At 32.5% G+C, this 18,843-nt stretch overlaps 1 protein-coding gene and 1 long non-coding RNA gene across 2 annotated transcripts; one reads left to right on the forward strand and one right to left on the reverse strand.

Annotated features, from left to right (window-relative positions):
- The first annotated feature begins 1,854 nt into the window (after window positions 1–1,854).
- Window positions 1,855–4,227, forward strand: LOC134698039 (uncharacterized). Its single transcript, XM_063560328.1, has one exon. The coding sequence runs from the start codon at window positions 1,855–1,857 to the stop codon at window positions 4,225–4,227; it is 2,373 nt and encodes a 790-aa protein (XP_063416398.1).
- A 10,563-nt stretch (window positions 4,228–14,790) lies between these two features.
- Window positions 14,791–18,531, reverse strand: LOC134696507 (uncharacterized). The gene is made up of 3 exons (XR_010102964.1): window positions 18,478–18,531; window positions 16,718–16,808; window positions 14,791–14,849 (listed from the first exon to the last, which is right to left on the reverse strand). It is a non-coding gene; the product is annotated as an uncharacterized LOC134696507 (long non-coding RNA).
- Between the last annotated feature and the right edge of the window lie 312 nt (window positions 18,532–18,843).

Consider the following 18,843-nt stretch of genomic DNA (forward strand, 5'->3'; position numbering starts at 1 on the left):
TTGACATAAACTGTAATATTTATCTAATTCTACTTCAAATTTACTGCAATATTTACTGGCAGAACATTCCGTTTCATTTCATTTATTTTATTAACATCCCATTATATGTAATCAATATGATTTTTAACGTTAGTAACATCATAATCATATTAACTACGGGTGCATCGAGAACAGACCAGCGAATTGCGGTAACTGAAATCGGCCAGCATAATGAGAACATCAACATTGAAGATAGCATTGCTTTAGATTTTCTTGCATATTCAATTTGTTTGGTTCATATTCTATTTGGTTTAAACATTAGAAATTTTGTCCAAACTGAAACTATACTTATTACATCTACAAGCACAATTTGTATGACCAGTATAGGCACTATGTCTTATATTATAATACTATCAAACATCTGTTTTATTTTCCCAAAAATAATGTTATGGCTTTTACGCGGGGAAGTATACAAATATAATATCTCAGAGGTCTCAACACCTTTTATTGTGATGGGTATCTTATCAATCCAGTCGTTTGACAATGGTGTTAGATATATTGGTACGATAATATGTTTAGGCATTTTCCTTGTTGTTGGTTCTGATGTACGAAAAGTACATACGATTGCTAATTCGTATTTGTTAGAACTTGGTCATTCGGGAGAAATATTTTTTAGGACATGTAAATCGGTTTCAATTGTTTTTATGTTAATAATATCCCTGTTTGGATTATAAAAAATAGTAAGTATGATTTTGAAATAGACATAATATAGTTTCTGTAGATATTTCTTCTTGGATAAATGTGCATGTTACTGACGATTTACCTTTTGAAGATGGTATATAGGGTCAAATCTGGTCCATTCGATAAACTAGATGCCCTTACTGTCATCGGAATAGGTTTCATTTCTGTTTTAGACTTCATTTTATATGCTACGGTATATTAACAGCTAATTGGAAATAGTTTAATTGCATTATATTAGTCAGATTTATTAACCATACTAACATACAAGTAACAAACGGTTGGAAAAAATTAAAATACATCTAGGGACAATTTAATTTATGCCACAAAATGCAACATAAGAACATTTATATGTTTTTCAATGAAATGTGTGCCATCTTGTCTTCGTAGTAAAATAAAACAATGTAAAAGGTCTTTGCTCAGTTTCTAATAATGTATTTGTAAGAATTTATATTCATAGTGTAATGTAGTTTTGTAACAAAGCAGATGCTCTTTTTTATGTCAGCTGTTTATATTTTTCCTAATAAACTCTTGTAACACATTGTTATGATATAAAATATATATTTGAAGACTTGACCCTGTTTCTTGCAACATTCGAGTTGTGAAATATTACCCCAAAAAGAACAGGTGCTGCTGAAATATTACTACATCTACATAGTAACAGGAAAATATGTTTTAATGTTTATCAAATCAGTAAAGAATAATCTTGACAATAAAAATTGTCCAGATTATTCTTCTTAATTGAGGACAGCAATGATCTAAAATCAATGGCCACACTTACTGGATATGTACATGCATCAAGTTTGGTGATATTAGTTAGAAAAAAATAATCTGCGTTGTCTATTGATGTGGCACCAACGCCTACTAAATGACACTCTACAATATTTCCTAACCACCCTATCTGCTCTGCTAGGAGATGTCGTGAATTGAGGCCAAGAGACTTTATATCATTTTCTTATGTAATTGTTTCCCGTACTTTCGCGCACACTATTGTTTATGTAACGTAACGTTATTGTTACGTATATCTATCATCTTACGATCATAAAGAATGTAAACTAGCAAGACGTTATTTTTCCTCCACAACAAAAGTGAACAACCCTCAAAATATTGGTGCCGTGACGAAAACCACAACTAGAAATGAGTTCGAAACTCAAAACAGTACGAGCCGCACATCGACGAGCAGTAATAAAGCTACTGAAAAAAGCAGACCCGACAGAAGAGCCGCATCAAGATGTTCTCAACCTCAGATCCATGACAGAGCTCATCAAAACCAAGAAGAAGATATTGTCTGACCTCAATGAGAAGATTCTAGAATCCATTGAAGAAGAAGAAGACCTCGACCAAGAAATTGAAGAAGTTGACAAATACGAGTTAGATATTCAAATTGGAATGACGAAAATTGAGAAGATCCTAAAAGAAGTAAGTCATTCTAAAAATCAATCAGCTCTTAACCCTAATGCATCAGATTTTATATGCAATAACCCAAGCGTGCAAGAACATCCTAACCAGATAATTTTCTACTCAGAGCAAACAAGCCTCAGCCATGGCCAGTCAAGCATGCCTACCTCCACAGTGTCAAGTCATAATAACAAATTGCCTAAACTCAACTTGCCAACTTTCGGCGGAAATCTACTAGAATGGTCAGCCTTTTGTGATTCCTATAATAATTCTGTACATGAAAATCCTTCATTGAGTGACGTGCAACGATTTAATTATTTGAAATCGCAACTTTATGGAGAAGCTAGCCAGTGTATTTCAGGAATGCAAATGACTAATACAAACTATAATCAAGCAATACAAATTCTGCACGAGAGATTTGGCCAACAACACAAAATAGTAAACGCATACATGCAAAATTTGTTAAATTTGCCTGCACCAACGCCCGGAATTAGGGGACTGAAATCGTTCAGTGACACAATAGAAAGTAATATACGTGAACTAGAAGGAATGGGTCGATATCAGGAATCGTACGGAAGCCTAATAATACCACTAATACTCAACAAACTTCCATGTTTTGTCAGACAAAACATTACTCGAGACCACGGGAATGATGATTGGGATATTTCAAGTTTACGCAAAGCAATAAAGAAAGAAATTTGTATTCAAGAAGCCGCTAACGCCAATCCTATTGAAACCGATATTATCCCAACCGCATCGTTCGTTACAGAAACAACAAATAAAAGATGGAGTTCAACAGGGTCTAAAGATAGTAACAACAATAGTGCCGTTAAGACTAAAAGGTCGTGTTTGTTTTGTCAGAACACACATCACCCAAATGAATGTACAAAGATCACCGATATAAACTCCCGCACCCAAATCGTAAAGCAAAAACGAGTTTGTTTTAACTGTCTCAGTAATCACAAGGTTTCGGAATGCAAGTCAAAATACAGTTGCCGAAATTGTAGTAAGAAACATCACAGTAGCATCTGCCGTTATAAATTACTAAATGAAAACTCCACTTCAAATGAAAATAAAGCCGTAACAAAACCTGTCAACGAAGAGCTACAAAGTACCACAGAAACAAAGAGCGACGCTATGCATTCTGCCGTTACAGCACATACTGAAATTCTATTGAAAACCGCCGTAGCGCCCGTATGGTACAATGCTGAAAGTGTTATGACTAACATTCTACTCGATGAAAGCTCCCAGAATTCATTTATATCACTAGAACTAGAAGAAAAACTCCATATCAAACCAACTGGTATAGTTAGCATGCACATTTCTGCATTTGGCGGGAAAGAAGGTGAGGTACGCAACCTGGAGAAAGCGACAATATCGATTGAGACAGAAAGGAAAGACAGAATTTCAATGGAAGTAATAGTTGTTCCAAAAATTGCCGCACCGATACATATGAAGAAACGAGTAAACATTAACTGCTTGCCCTATTTACGAGGATTACAACTTGCCCACCCAGTCACGCAGGATGAAAAGTTTTCCATTTCACTTCTCGTTGGAGCAGACTACTACTGGTCTTTAGTACAATATGAAGTTATTCGAGGTGACGGACCAACAGCTGTTAAATGCAAATTAGGTTATTTGCTATCAGGACCGCTGAACACAGATACTGAAAATACACAATGGAACTCTACAATGATGAATGTTTTAGTGGTGCACAAACCCGAGGAGTGCAATTTACAGAAATTTCGGGAAATTGAGTCGAGCGGATTAGAGACGGATTCTGATGACACCATACAAAATGTACAAAACCTAGTGTTTGAGTATCAAAACTCTAACATAACTTTTAAGGAAATTAAATATGTTGCAAAACTACCTTGGGAACCACCCCCACTACCAAAGGATCGAGTTAAAGATACCATACCTTTTTTCACATCTGGGATAGATTTTACCGGACCTCTACACATCAAGGATACATCTCATCTTTTACACGGAAGGATTGTTACGACCACAGAGATGCACAACGACAAACACAACGCGAATATTCAACAACTTGATACGATAACAGCAAACAAACTATTTGAGCAGCAAAAGTACGGACTTCTAGAGGACTAGTTACCACACGACCAATTGTGAAGTTATATCCATTAGAACTATAGTAACAGTTAAAGGATTTTTGTGAAGACAATATATTGAGGGTTGTTCACTTTTGTTGTGGAGTAAACATTACGTCTTGCTAGTTTACATTCTTTATGATCGTAAGATGATAGATATACGTAACAATAACGTTATGTTACATAAACAATAGTGTGCGCGAAAGTACGGGAGACAATTACATAAGAAAATGATATAAAGTCTCTTGGCCTATATTCACGACAGGAGATAATGAAATTAAGAAACAAAAAATATCCCTTAAAAACTTAGTTATTCGGGCAGTATATAATCAAGTCATATTAGGGGAAAAATCAATTGGAAGTTTTTTAATTTTAAATTAAAATAATATAATAATATGATTTATCATTGAAAATACTTTTAATTAGATATATAAAGATATGGTATGAGTGCTAATGGGACATCTCTCCATAAAAATTATAATTTGTAAAATAAACCGTTATAATCCAAGTTACGTAACTTCAACACGGAGCCTTAGCTCATACCGAACATCTTCGTAGGGCCCTCAAAAGGACTTGTGTAAAAACCATTCAAACGGTAAAACCAACAGTGTAATCAATTTAAAAAAAACTAGAAACGAGAAACATTTATGAACCACACCCACAAACGACAACCATAGAATATCAGGTTATTGACATAAGACAGGTGCACACATGCTAATGAATGAATACATTAAGATTTGATTATTATCATAATTAGAGAAAACAAGATGATCGATCCATCCGCAAACAGCCTCTGCATTTTTGTTAAGCTTCTAGTCTAAATAGGTCAAGAACACGCAAAATTGAAATGAATGATTTTACACTGGTTATTTCATTATCCATTTCACCTGTATACTATAGGTCTGATTTCTTTTTTTAAAATACCGAACACGACGTTTTATTTAAAAAAGGTAGAAAACCATAAAAACTGATAAAGTAAAGCGTAATCAATTCACGATGCATGTAAAACCAAACTGTCATATCCCCGACTTGATACAGTCATTTTCGGATGAAAAAAAATGGTTTTACCTATCGCTACATGTATGATCATGGCAAAATTGGATGAGCAACCCAAACGTGTCAATATGATTATAATTGTTATGCAGGAGCCGAAATTGAAAAAAAATATACACTACAAATGACATATAAATGTTAGCGTACTTACAGATTACCAATATAATCTCACAAAGACGCCAACAGAAAATGCACTATATTTAGCAAAATTGACAACAAAAAGTTTCTTTAGTTTATAGTTTAATGACAAAAAAGCCAATACAGACATGTTTCTGATCGTTGGTACATACCATATATGTTATAGATTATGCATATTTTAAGGGTTTTCTTGATGTAGAACCCATCGAGGGGGATCAGGATTGATTGTGACACCCCAAGGTGTGTTCTACTACAAAAAACATGAAAATATGCATTATCTGACTTATATACCGTCAAATATAATATTGTTTTTTTCTAAAGATTTGCAAAATTTAGCATCCTATTTTATCGACCACACTAACGTGGGCTATTCCTTTCTAATGCGTACCGGTTTTAGTACGCCCTTCGACTCATATAGAATGTTAAAGAAAACTCACTAATAATCTAGATATAAACCTTAGAAATTATTATCCATACACAATAAAAACATTACTGGAGCTGCATGAAATAAGACACAAATGAATGGTTACCATCCGGTGTATGAATAATACAAGACGCCTTGTAAGTAATTTAGTTTTACAAACTTAGTTTATAGAAACGGGGGATGGGAGATATGCTGTCTGTTTTTTTCTATTTGTAATGACATTTCTATCGCGGAAAAGTGATCATCTTTTCAACAATTTTAATTGAATCGAATGAAATATTCAGGAATACTTTCTTTTGAATAGCAAAACATGTTTAACGGATAATCAGGATGTAACCATATACCATCCGCCCACCCGACCTCATTGTGAAGTACGTGCATGTTATTCAATTGAATATAAGACTATTGTTTTGATTGATCATTTAATAGAGTTAAAGGAATATATAAATGTAAAAGAGTAAAGAACTGACACGAAGGGAAAACAAAATAGTGATACATGTACATGTTACACGAAAACAATTATCAATACATGTCGGTCACAATATGATTTCCTATTCAGGGTGTATCGTCCTGATCGTTTAGCAACCATCAGAATTTTTAAAAATTAAAAGGAGAGAATTGTTTAAAATTAAAGGAGAGAATTGTTTAAAAATGAGAGAGAGAATTGTTTAAAAATTAAGGAGAGAAGTATTTAAAGTTAACGAAGAGAATTGTTTGAAAATAAAGGAGAGCATTGTTTAAAAAAAGGAGATAATTGTTTTAGAATGAAGGAGATTATAGCTTTTCTTGAATATGTCCGAAACATCAAATAAAAAAGACAGTATTAGGCCTTATTTTCATCAAAAAAATCTGTATAGCTATTTGCTCTTCATTTTAATAAGAGTATTCTCTTTAGATATGTAAGATAATGACGACCAGAAGACATGCTCAGACAAAGAACCAGATCTATCTAGAACAGTATACTAATTTGAAGGAAAAAATAGTAAAATGTTTTAATTAATTTATTTGTTATTGGGTCGTATTCCGTTGCTATCTTGGTTCTGCATTTGACAGATTATGCTATATTTTTCTGCAGTCCACAAAAATTTCCATTAGCAAAGTATGTTCAAAACACAATGTACACAAGCTAAAGTACAGACACTGTGCTTTATCATGAACTTATGTTTCAATGAGTTTTATACCTATTTGTTAAACCTTACTATTCATTGCAAACAGTCATAAGAAAAACATGTATATCAGGAAATATGTTGAACTAGAAACTCAGCATATCAGAAAACATGAAGTTATTGTCTAAGAGATTCAAAATAATACACACAAACTACAACTTGATACGTTTGGTTGCTGACAAAATATTAAGGCATTCAATATGCACGCCGTGTCCCCATGCCATTTTATTTTGAAAGTAGAAATCTAATTTATAGAAACTCAGGATGATATGTAAAAATGGGGAAAGGTACAATTTATATTAATTCGTTTTAAAATTGTCGTAAAAAATATCGCTTGGGCAAAATGGAAAATGGAAATTTATCTGGATGAGAATACGGATAGAACTAGGCAACAAAGAACACTACAAGCAGAAGAAGGAAACTCATATTTACAAGTAAACGACTGATTTATTATTATTCAAACAGCTGAAAGAAACTAAATAAAAAGCGAGATATTGTAATCATATATCATAAACACGAGGATTTTCACAGTCGTAAAAGGGGTTTTTAGAACAAGTTTACAATATAAAAAAAGAAGATGTTGTATGATAGCCATTGAGACCACTTTCCACAAGAGACCAACATGACACACAAATTAACAATTATTGTTTTCCGCAATGAGCAAAGTATACATGTACAAAAGTGTTGGAAAATATTTTGTATCAATACAATATAATATATTCTGACAATATACATAATTTTTATATTTTTTTTTATTTTACAATTTACATCCGTCACTTGACACTAAAGATGTAAAAATATAAATCATTGCACGTATTTTTTTCCTTTCTACCAAAGAAGAAATGACGGAAATGTTAGCTAGCGAACATTTCTACTACATGTTAGATCTCTAAATTACCTTTCTACTATATGAACTGCATATTCAAAATATGTACTTGGTGTTGCTACTTATATTAAAGGTGCGCATATCGTCCGGATTTTCTTTTTTTGTTCACGACTGGTTGCTAGATAAGGCATTTTGTTAGGATATAAAGGCACGCAAAGTACAGACTCCGGTTTACATCTCCTACATGTGCAATTTTAAGCTACAACTTTTATATTTCGCACTTTGTCTTACTTATGAATAAGAATACATAATTTTATATGATCTCAAGATTTGTTTTGTAAACAATTTTCCACGATGGTCAGAATGTTGCACTTTGTGAAATGTAGCATGCAGTTTTAAGCTGAATGATGTTTTGCTTGATCTTGTTATCTTCTTTTTCTGTCATTTTTGGTATCTCTTTTGCTCCGATATCGTAATGTTTTGATTCATCTGAAAGCAGTCTCTGCTGTAAGAAATATTATCATCGTGTTCTATTTTATTCAATAGACACATGTCCTGGTGGTTCTACATGTATGAGTGAAGGTGAAACCTGATGGAACCAAAGATACAAACGGCTGTTGTGGCAACAGGTTTTGTTGTACACCTATTCCGATTACGACACCGACACCGACACCATGTAAGTTATATGGCTAAAACAAAGAAAACAAATTATAGGCGGACATATACAATTATGTACAATCGATTAAAAATAATCATACATAATCAAATTAAAATTGGTAATTATATATTATAGACGTTGACGCAAAAACCTCAACATTACATGATAAGAAAGTTTTCCTATCAGAAAATCTTAATCAAAATTAGCATTACACCGACAATTAAAAGTAATCTAACGCCTAGATAAATATGACTTCACACATAGTGTTGCTGTTCTGGAGCTGTTAATATTTGTGTTGCTTTGAAAAAGTATTGATGTATGCTTCGCGAGTTTTTATATATTTATCTATCATTCCTAGATCTCGAAGCATTTAGTATAGTACCAAACTGTTCGTTAAATACCTATTAAATCTAAAGCTTTACTTTTAAATAGTTAAACCAAGCTTTACTTATTCTAAATTTGGTGCTTATAGCATGCTATGTTTGAGATTCAACTTTGCATTGCATGGTGTTTATATCTTAGATTGTTTTATGTTATGTTTTTTTTTATGTTTTTTTTATATTCGATCAAAAGCTCCTTAAAGCTTGTGATGTGTATTTGACATATGCAAAATCAAAATGAATTGTTCTTATTTTGTTTTACTATCTACAAAGGTTAGAACGCCTTGTAGAAAACCAACTTGAACAAACAATGCCACTTGTTTTATGCAACTGTCATACAAGTGAGAAATTTGGCTCTCTGTGTAACCAGGTTCAATCCACCATTTTCCACATAAGAGAATGCCTTTACCAAGTCAGGAATATGACAGTTATTATTCAATCGTTTGAAGTGTATGGGCTTTTGATTTTGCCTTTTTATTAGGAACTTTCCGTTGTGCATATTCCACGGAATGCGGTAAATTTGTAATTTTAATGTATAAGTCAATAGTATGTATAGCAACTGATGTACTGAGCGAACTTCATTATAACAAGAATGTCCCTCTGATATAAAAGAAAGGAGGTCATTAAACAGAACATAAACAGTAAGATTTCATTTTATTTTTTAATTACCAAATTATTTAAATCAGAGCAACTAAGACATGACATAAATAGGAAAATTTTCATCATATTCAAACAATTTTAATTCCTAGAGATTATTAAATCATCAAATATTTCTAATCTATGAATTTTGAAATTCTAAATACAAATTAAATGCATGTTAATTTTTACCGGATTTGTTATCACATAAGCAACACGACGGGTGCCACAGGTGGAGCAGGATCTGCTTACCCTTCCGGAGCACCTTATATCACCCTTTTTTTGTGGGGTTCGTGTTGTTTATATTCTTTAGTTTTCTATGTTGTGTCATGTGTACTTTGTTTGTCTGTTTTTTTTTTTCATTTTTAGCCATGGCGTTGTCAGTTTGTTTTCGATTTATGAGTTTGACTGTCCCTTTGGTATCTTTCGTCCCTCTTTTTGAAAGTATCGGACAAGTCCGAAATATCATTATCAACAGTGTGTTTTTAAAAATCAGATAGTTGATAAACAACATGAATAGTTAGATTCAATTGTTAAATCCTTAACATTATACAGCACAAAATCATACACTTCATTTCATTACACGACCACTAAACAGTATACACAACATAAACATTGATCAGATCAATCAACATACAATGCATACAATGTCATTAAAGAGTACAAATGTATCTGCATCAGATAGCCATTTTGACAAATAATGTCTCTTCTTTGATCTTCAACGACAGATATTTGAAAAAATCAAAAGTTTGAGGAAACTTTTAATAGCTGATTTAATAAACAAAAAGGATTAATTTTAATTATATCGTTTAGTTTCTTCCTGATGTCACATTAACACTAACGAAAACTCATTTAAGTTTTATCTTTCACTTTACAGTTGTAAGTTCTGAATAAGTTTTGATTTAAAAAACAGTTTTGCAAAACCAATTTACAGAAACATCAACTCTTTTTATCTTTTTTTTTCTATTTCATGTATTCATTTAAACTTAAAAATAAAATGTTTCTTTTATAGAGCAGAATTTTTTCTTCCTTACGTACAAATTTTTTCTTGTAATTTTTTGGCCAAAAAGGGTGGATTGTCAGAATCAATTTTTCATTTGAATTTTTCATTGTTTTTTGAATGATTTGTAATGACTTATTTGGCTAATATGATTATGTATATAATTCTCTTAGATTTTATTCTGAGTTCAGTATTTTTGTGATTTTACTTTTTTCTTAAACTAAAAAAAAAACATCGCCTTGATCACAAGGGTACCATTCGAAAAAAAAATCACATTTCACGAATTCCTCTACATGAAACATTTATTTTCTTTATGCAACCGTGATTGTTGCAAGAATAATAATGTACTCGTTGTGTATCAACTAGTATGGTATATTTGGAAAGTTGTGTGCATACCAAAACTTTCACTTTATTTAAATAGCCATTATGTTGACATGCAATTTCAATTTAGTCTGTACAAATAAAAAAAATAATTTATTGAGACTAGTTATGTGTGTTTGATATTTAGGTAAGACAAACAAACCACATTCATGGTTTTCAGTTTTATTAAGAAAAAAATCAATATTCTTTATATTTTGTGATTTAAAAAAAATCAGTTTTGGATTTTCAAATATCTCGGCCTTAAGCAACACTGCTGAGACATGTATAGTCGAAATGTGAGCTTAATGCAATATAACTCTTACCACTGTAGCTAATATCATTATAGATGAACAAAACTCTTGTTATTATTTCAGAGGTTTCTAAAGGTTCTGTCCGAAACCATGATGCTTGTAGAGGAAAAAGCATGTGAAATATCTGCAGTAATAATTAGATAATAAAATTGTATAACATAATATTGTGCATGTCACATATGTTTCTCGATTTACCTTCCATTATGAAACCTTTTGAAACCACAGGACTAATTCAATTCTAAAAACAAAATACATAACATTTAGTTTTTTTTTGTCAATTGATACCTCCTTCTGTGCATTGTTTGACAATTAAATCAAACCAGTGGTCTATACGTCCTTGTAAGTCATCTAAAATAAAACCATTATAGGTCAAAGTACGGTTTTGAACACTGAGCTTTGTCTCACACCAAACACCAAGATGTAAAGGGCCCCAAAAATTAGTTAGTTTTTTATGCTAAAAGTCGATGGTTGTCTCCATACATTCTGATTTTTACCACGAAAAAAATGACTACGATGTGTCTGATGCACAAAAAATACACTGACGGCAGTGTCCTCGTATGATGGTTAGTACAAGCTATATTCTAACGTCTCTCTCTGTTTACGATAAATAGTATTGATTATATCATTAAGATGATTAAGTCACTCCCCGAGTATGATGGTTAGTGCAGGTTATATCATAACCTCCCTTCTTGTGTATGATCATGATGGTGAGTAGTATCAATTATATCCTTACGTCACTTGTAGTGTATAATGAAAAGTATAATGTCGGGTGCAAAAAAAGAGGGACGAAAGATACCAAAGGGACAGTCAAACTCATAAATCTAAAACAAACTGACAACGCCATGGCTAAAAAATGAAAAAGACAAACAGAAAAACAATAGTACACGTGACACAACATAGAAAACTAAAGAATAAACAACACGAACCATGCAACCTTTACTGTAGATTATTATGTTGCACACGTGTCTTTCCTAAAAAAGAACATACTTTGATCGGAAAATCAAAAACCATTGAGTTAAACATTCATTTTTTTTGAGTTTGCGGCTCAGGTTTATATTTAGAAAGCCCAAAACTCTTTCGAAACTTACCTGTACAGAGAACGTTCAATATGAAAACATCCCATATGTTTATAATATCTTGTTGCAAATGAAATTAACCGTTCCATTTGGTGATACGTTGGTACTTTGGTTATTCAATTTACCCGCAACATAATTAAAGAAGAGAGGGACGAAAGATACCAGAAAGACAGTCAACCTCATTGATTGAAAATAACTTGACAACGACATTGTCAAAAAATAGACAAACAGAAAAATAAAAGTACAGAAGACACAACATAGAAAAATAAAAACTAAGAAACACGAACCTCACCAAAACTGGGGGTGATCTCAGGTGCTCCGGAAAGTTAAGCAGATTCTGATCCACAGGTGGCACCCGTCGTGGTGCTTATCTTATTACAACGCTGGTAAATAGTCTAATTCAGTAGGTTACTTTCGTGAAAAGGGAAGGGCATTGTAGTTACGACACGAGGAACATATCCAATATCATATGTAAAACGATTATTCCATAACGACCAACAAACTCGTGATGACGTCCGTAAAATGTACGTAGAGATGATTTCAACTGCCTCATTTGAAACTCTTGGTTTAATAGTAACTTTCCTTGTGAGCAGCAATCTGTATCAAGGAAGTCATGATAGAAAATACAAGCCCGGGAATATCGTAATAATTGGGAGATCTTTACTCCGTATGCAGGCGCTGCTGGAATGTTGCTACATAGAAATGGAAAGTTCACAATTTGAAAGCTGAAATCATCTCTGTTATCGTAAAGTTTTGTTTTCAACCGACCAACATTGTTAAATTCTAGATGTTAGTCAAGATATGAGGCAGACTTAACTGTATCTGTAGTATCATTTATCTCTAATTCGATGGGATAGATGCATTCAACATAGTTACCAAATATTGTATTTTTCAGTGAGAGAACATCATCTATATAGCGGAATGTAAAGTTGAAGGATAGTGCTTACTTATTTCAGCTTTCCAATTGTGAACTTTCCATTTCTATGTAGCAACATTCCAGCAGCGCCTGCATACGATGTATAGATTCCCAATTATTACGATATTCCCGGGCTTGTATTTTCTATCATGACTTCCTTGATATAGATTGCTGCTCACAAAGAAACTATTAAACAAAGAGTTTCAAATGGGGAAGTAAATTTTAAGTACGTCATCACGAGTTTGTTGGTCGTTATGGAATAATCGTTTTACAGGTGATATTGAATATGTTCCTCGTGTCGTAACTACAATGCCCTTCCCTTTTCACGAAAATAACCTACTGAATTAGACTATTTACCAGATTTGTAATAACATAAGCACCACGACGGGTGCCACCTGTTGATCAGAATCTGCTTACCTTTCCGGAGCACCTGAGATCACCCCCAGTTTTTGTGAGGTTCGTGTTTTTTAGTTTTTAGTTTTCTATGTTGTGTCTTCTGTACTTTTATTTTTCTGTTTGTCTATTTTTAACAATGTCGTTGTCACTTTATTTTCAATCTATGCATGAGTTTGACTGTCTCTCTGGTATCTTTCGTCCCTCTCTTCTTTAATTATGTTGCGGGTAAATTGAATAACCAAAGTACCAATGTATCATTAAATGTAACGGTTAATTTCATTTGCAACAAGATAATATAAACATATGGGATGTTTTCATATTAAACGTTCTCTGTAAAGGTAAGTTTAAAAAGAGTTTTGGGATTATAAAAATAAACCTGAGCCGCAAACTTAAAAAAAAATGAATGTTTCACTCAATGCTATGGTTGTTGATTTTCCGACCAAAGTATGTTCTTTTTGAGGAAAGGCATGTGTGCAACATAATAATGTACAGTAAAGGTTGCACAAGACATTTTACTTTTCATTATACACTAGAAGTGACATAAGGATATAATTGATACTACTCATGATACACAAGAAGGGAGGTTATGATATAACCTGCACTAACCATCATACTCGCGGAGTGACTTAATAATCTTAATGATATAATCTATACTATTTATCGTAAACAGAATGAGACGTTAGAATATAGCTTGTACTAACCATCATACGAGGGAACTGCCGTCAGTGTATTATTTGTGCATCAGACACATCGTAGTAATTTTTCTTTTCTACAAAAGCTATATTTTATTTACTATTTGTTAGTAAAGTGTGCCACTTTTAGGACTCATGGCGAACAGTTTTTTTTTGTGGTGAAAATCAGAATGAATGGAGACAACCATCGACTTTCAGCATTAAAAAACTAACTAATTTTTAGGGCCCTTTACATCTTGGTGTTCTGTGTGAGACAAGGCTCAGTGTTCAAAGCATTACTTTGATCTATAATGGTTTTATTTTAGATGACTTACAAGGACGTATAGACCACTGGTTTGATTTAATTGTTAAACAATGCACAGAAGGAGGTATCAATTGACAAAAAAAACTTAAATGTTATGTATTTTGTTTTTAGAATTGAATTAGTCCTGTGGTTTCAAAAGGTTTCAAAGTGGAAGGTAAATCGAGAAACATATGTGACATGCACAATATTTTGTTATACAATTTTATTATCTAATTATTACTGCAGATATTTCACATGTTTTTTTCCTCTACAAGCATCATGGTTTCGGACAGAGACTTTAGAAACCTCTGAAATAATAACAAGAGTTTTTTTTTCCCCATCTATAATGATATTAGCTACAGTGGTAAGAGTTGTATTGCACTAAGCTCACATTTAGACTATAAATGTCTCAGCAGTGTTGCTTGAGTCCAAGATGTTTGAAAATCCAAAACTGATTTTTTTAAATCACAAAATATAAAGAATATTGATTTTTTTTTCTAAATAAAACTGAAAACCATGAATGTTGTTTGTTTGTCTTACCTAAATATCAAACACACATAACTAGTCTCAATAAATTAATTTCTTATTTGTACAGACTATATTGAAATTGCATGTCATCATAATGGCTATTTAAATAAAGTGAAAGTATGGGTATGCACACAACTTTCCAAATCTACCATACTAGTTGATACACAACAAGGACATCCGAGTACATTATAATTCTTGCAACAATCACGGTTTCATATAGAAAATAAATGTTTCATGAAGAGGAACTGGTGAAATGTCTCAGAGGAAAATCTAATCGGAAAGTCCATAATCACATGGCAAAATCAGATGACAAAACACATCAAAAACGAATGGACAAGAACTGCGATATTCCTGACTTGGTACAGGCATTTTCAAATGTAGAAAATAGTGAATTAAACCTGGTTTTCTAGCGCTAAACCTCTCACTTTGTTGACAGCCTCATGAAATTCCGTCATATTTACAATGATGCGTTAACTAAACAGACATACATTCTAATGATCAATTCTTTGAGTTTTTCAAACGAAAAACCTAAATTCAGCTAATATTAAACAGACAAATATACATCTTTGAGACTATGAGTCAAACACAATTCATTCTACGTATTTAACAGGTGTCTATAAAATTATCAAACTTTCAATAACCACGACTATGAAATAAATATGACTAATACTAAAATATACATGATATATATCTTACATATACTGAGCCAACTTTAGCAACAAAAATGTGAAATTTTATTTTATTACAAAATCATAGCAACATATAATTTTAATAATACAAAAATGGAATTATGGCATGTCAGAAGCAACATGAATGTTTATCAATCACACTCATGAGGATTTTCTTTGTATGGAGTGCGTGACGGTAAAAATGCGGAAATGAGTATAGTGTTATTCAAAATCTATTTCTTAGCCATGCCCGAAGTGTACCAATGAAGGATTGACAGGCAAACCAGAAGCTGCCCTTAGTCAATGCACTACTTTTGTGGCCGGACAAATCTTGTCACGTGTAGACGTAAAGCGAAGGTAGCGCTCCTGTCTTGACAATAATTTTTTTTGGTTAACGAGATATCGACCTATCCTGTGCAGTTGTAATTTGTCGATATCTGTTTGATAGTCTCTAAACTGTTGCCTTATGCATATTACATCGAGCCACAGGGTCAGCATCACTCATTCCGGCATCAACCATTACACGAGCTTTCTGACGGTCATTTTAAGGGAGGCCTGGTGAACCCCCCATGCAATTTTTTCAAAGGTCTATGTGTTTTTCTTACCACTGGTGTGTTTCTGCACGTTAGTGAAAAAGATATTTTAATATCGTTTTAAAAGTACAGGTACAAAAGGTAAAACATCAATTACACGTGCAAAGCTGAAATAGCGCAAAATCAATCACCAGGATAAATTGTTTTTAATAACAGGTAAAACTAAGGATTATATCAATGATGTTTAAATATTTTTTTCTAGAAATAAAAAAAAAAAAAAAATAGTGTAGCTAAACTTTTTGGTCTCAGTATACATTCACAAGTGCTATCCCATATTGAGCACAGTTTAGAACTATTTAACAAGAACGATATATTTTAAACTTAATTCAAGAAACATATGCGATGTATTCGAACATCAAATTATTTGGTTTCTTAAGTTCAACTAACCCACAACATTTCAATCCACAGCACCCTCCTGCGGGATCTTCAGCTAGGCTACCGCACTGGTCAAGACATTCGCCAACACAGGTTATGTTACCTGTAAAATTATTGTATCGGTTTGCATTTGTTTTGTGTTATTGCAACAGCATGAACAAGTGTCATTGAAATTTCAGTATTGTACATATTAAATGTTGTTTGCCTTTTTTATCGTTCGCACATTGTTGTGGCTGTCGTTCGACAACACGACAAAACAAGGGTCTCTCGATCGACAACACAATGTTTTTAATTGTCCTTAATTGAATGTTTTTCCCATTACAAGTTTTGTAAGCAAAATTGAGCTGACGACCGTAAAATATTTCAACCCTGTCGACTTTTCTTCGATAACATTAATGGTAACAATTTACTTCACATGATTCGCGTTTTAAAATAATGTTTTCTCTTCACAGATGTTTGAGCTGAAAGATGTGAAAATTCAAAATATAATGCCTTTTTTGGATAGCTATTATAATAGGAAATGACCAACAGTAAAGCCAAACCCGTACATGGATTCAGAAATATATTTATGAGAGAGATACATTATTTAATTCAAAATGGAGTTCTTAGATTTATGATTGTTACCTGAATTTCGCTAAAACTAAATCCGTAATATCATTGCAGTAGAGAATCACTAAGCTACCGGGCTTTTTCGGTGCTAATGACCTAGGCTCATGGATGAATTAGGTCGACTCTTTATGTACGTTTTGAAAATGTGCATACGGATCAACCCATATGATGTATAGGTATGACATTTTCGATTGCTACTTTTAAAAGTAATACTGATTTTTTTGGAATTATATAGATTATCATATTAGCCAAATTAGTCATGAAAATTATTAAAAAAACAATGAAAAATTCAAATGCAAAATTGATTCTGACAATCCATCCTTTATTGCCAAAAAATTACAAGAAGTATCCTACAAGGGTTTTATAATTATCTTCAAATTATATCTGCCTTTTTAAATTCAACTTTTTGCAGCATCTTCTCCAATCTTTTAATTGAATAGAGTTGATGATTGTGTGGTGTTTAGTTAGTAGGATTTGACAATTGAATCTAACTATTCATTCTGACTTTCTGCTCTGTATAAATGATCTTTTGGCGCTTAATTATTTCCATGATTTTCCTTTTTGATGAATTTTTTTTGTGTTCAGAAGTTTTAAATTCTAAGACGGCATTTGTGATGACTTAATAATCTCTAGGAATGAATATAGTTTGAACATATTGAAAGTTTTTATATCTGTGTCTTGTCTATGGTATATCTAATTTACATACTTTGAGATGGTCAATGATTAAAATGAAATCGTATTCTTCACTGTTGTTTTTTTTTACTTTCTTGTCTGTTGCATTAGAAAAAAAATGTTTTTTTAATAAGGTTGAATCAGCACATCAGTTCATCAGTTGCTATACTCATTTTTCGACTTTGCAAATTGTTGAAGTTGGAATGAATCAAGACTGTGTAATCTGTGGGAGTTCATATTTAAAGCCGATAGATTTTTTTCAGATTTATCTGTGATTTACTGTTAATTTCGTTTGAAGATTTTCTGATATAGAAATATTTCGTATGTTTAAGTTTTTTGTTTTCGTTCCAAAATTATTTTTTTTATTGAATAGTAATATTTTATTTGATTTTGTATGACTATTTTTTATCAAGTATGATAAAGTATAAATGTTGCACCTAACATTTTTTAATATTTTTATTAACTGTGAAAGCTACATGTAAATTGCTTACATGGTTGCGGTGTCGCTGTAATGATATGTGTTGTTGGTCTAGGTCTCGTTGTCCTTATAGTAGTTTTTTTTCTAGTTGTCGATGTCATAATAGGTGTTGTTGGTCTAGGTGTCGTTGTCATTATAGGTTTACAACAAAACCTGGTGCCACAACATCCGTTTGGATCTGTCATGCCATTACATGTTTCACCTTCACTCATACACGTAGAACCATTAGGACATGTGTCTATGAAAAAAAGGACGGGTGGTTAATTGATTTTTCGCAGCGGAGACTGCTTTAGGATATTAAAAAAAATATTACAAAATCTAAATTCATATTTTGAAGAAACAGAGGTACAAAAAACAGCAAAACAGGGGAAAAAAGTAA

Source organism: Mytilus trossulus, chromosome 14, assembly GCF_036588685.1.
Source record: "Mytilus trossulus isolate FHL-02 chromosome 14, PNRI_Mtr1.1.1.hap1, whole genome shotgun sequence".
Lineage (NCBI taxonomy): Eukaryota > Metazoa > Mollusca > Bivalvia > Mytilida > Mytilidae > Mytilus > Mytilus trossulus.

Coding starts and splice junctions, on each gene's coding strand:
- LOC134698039 (XM_063560328.1), top strand. CDS start 1,855: ATGAGTTCGAAACTCAAAACAGTACGAGCCGCACATCGACGAGCAGTA.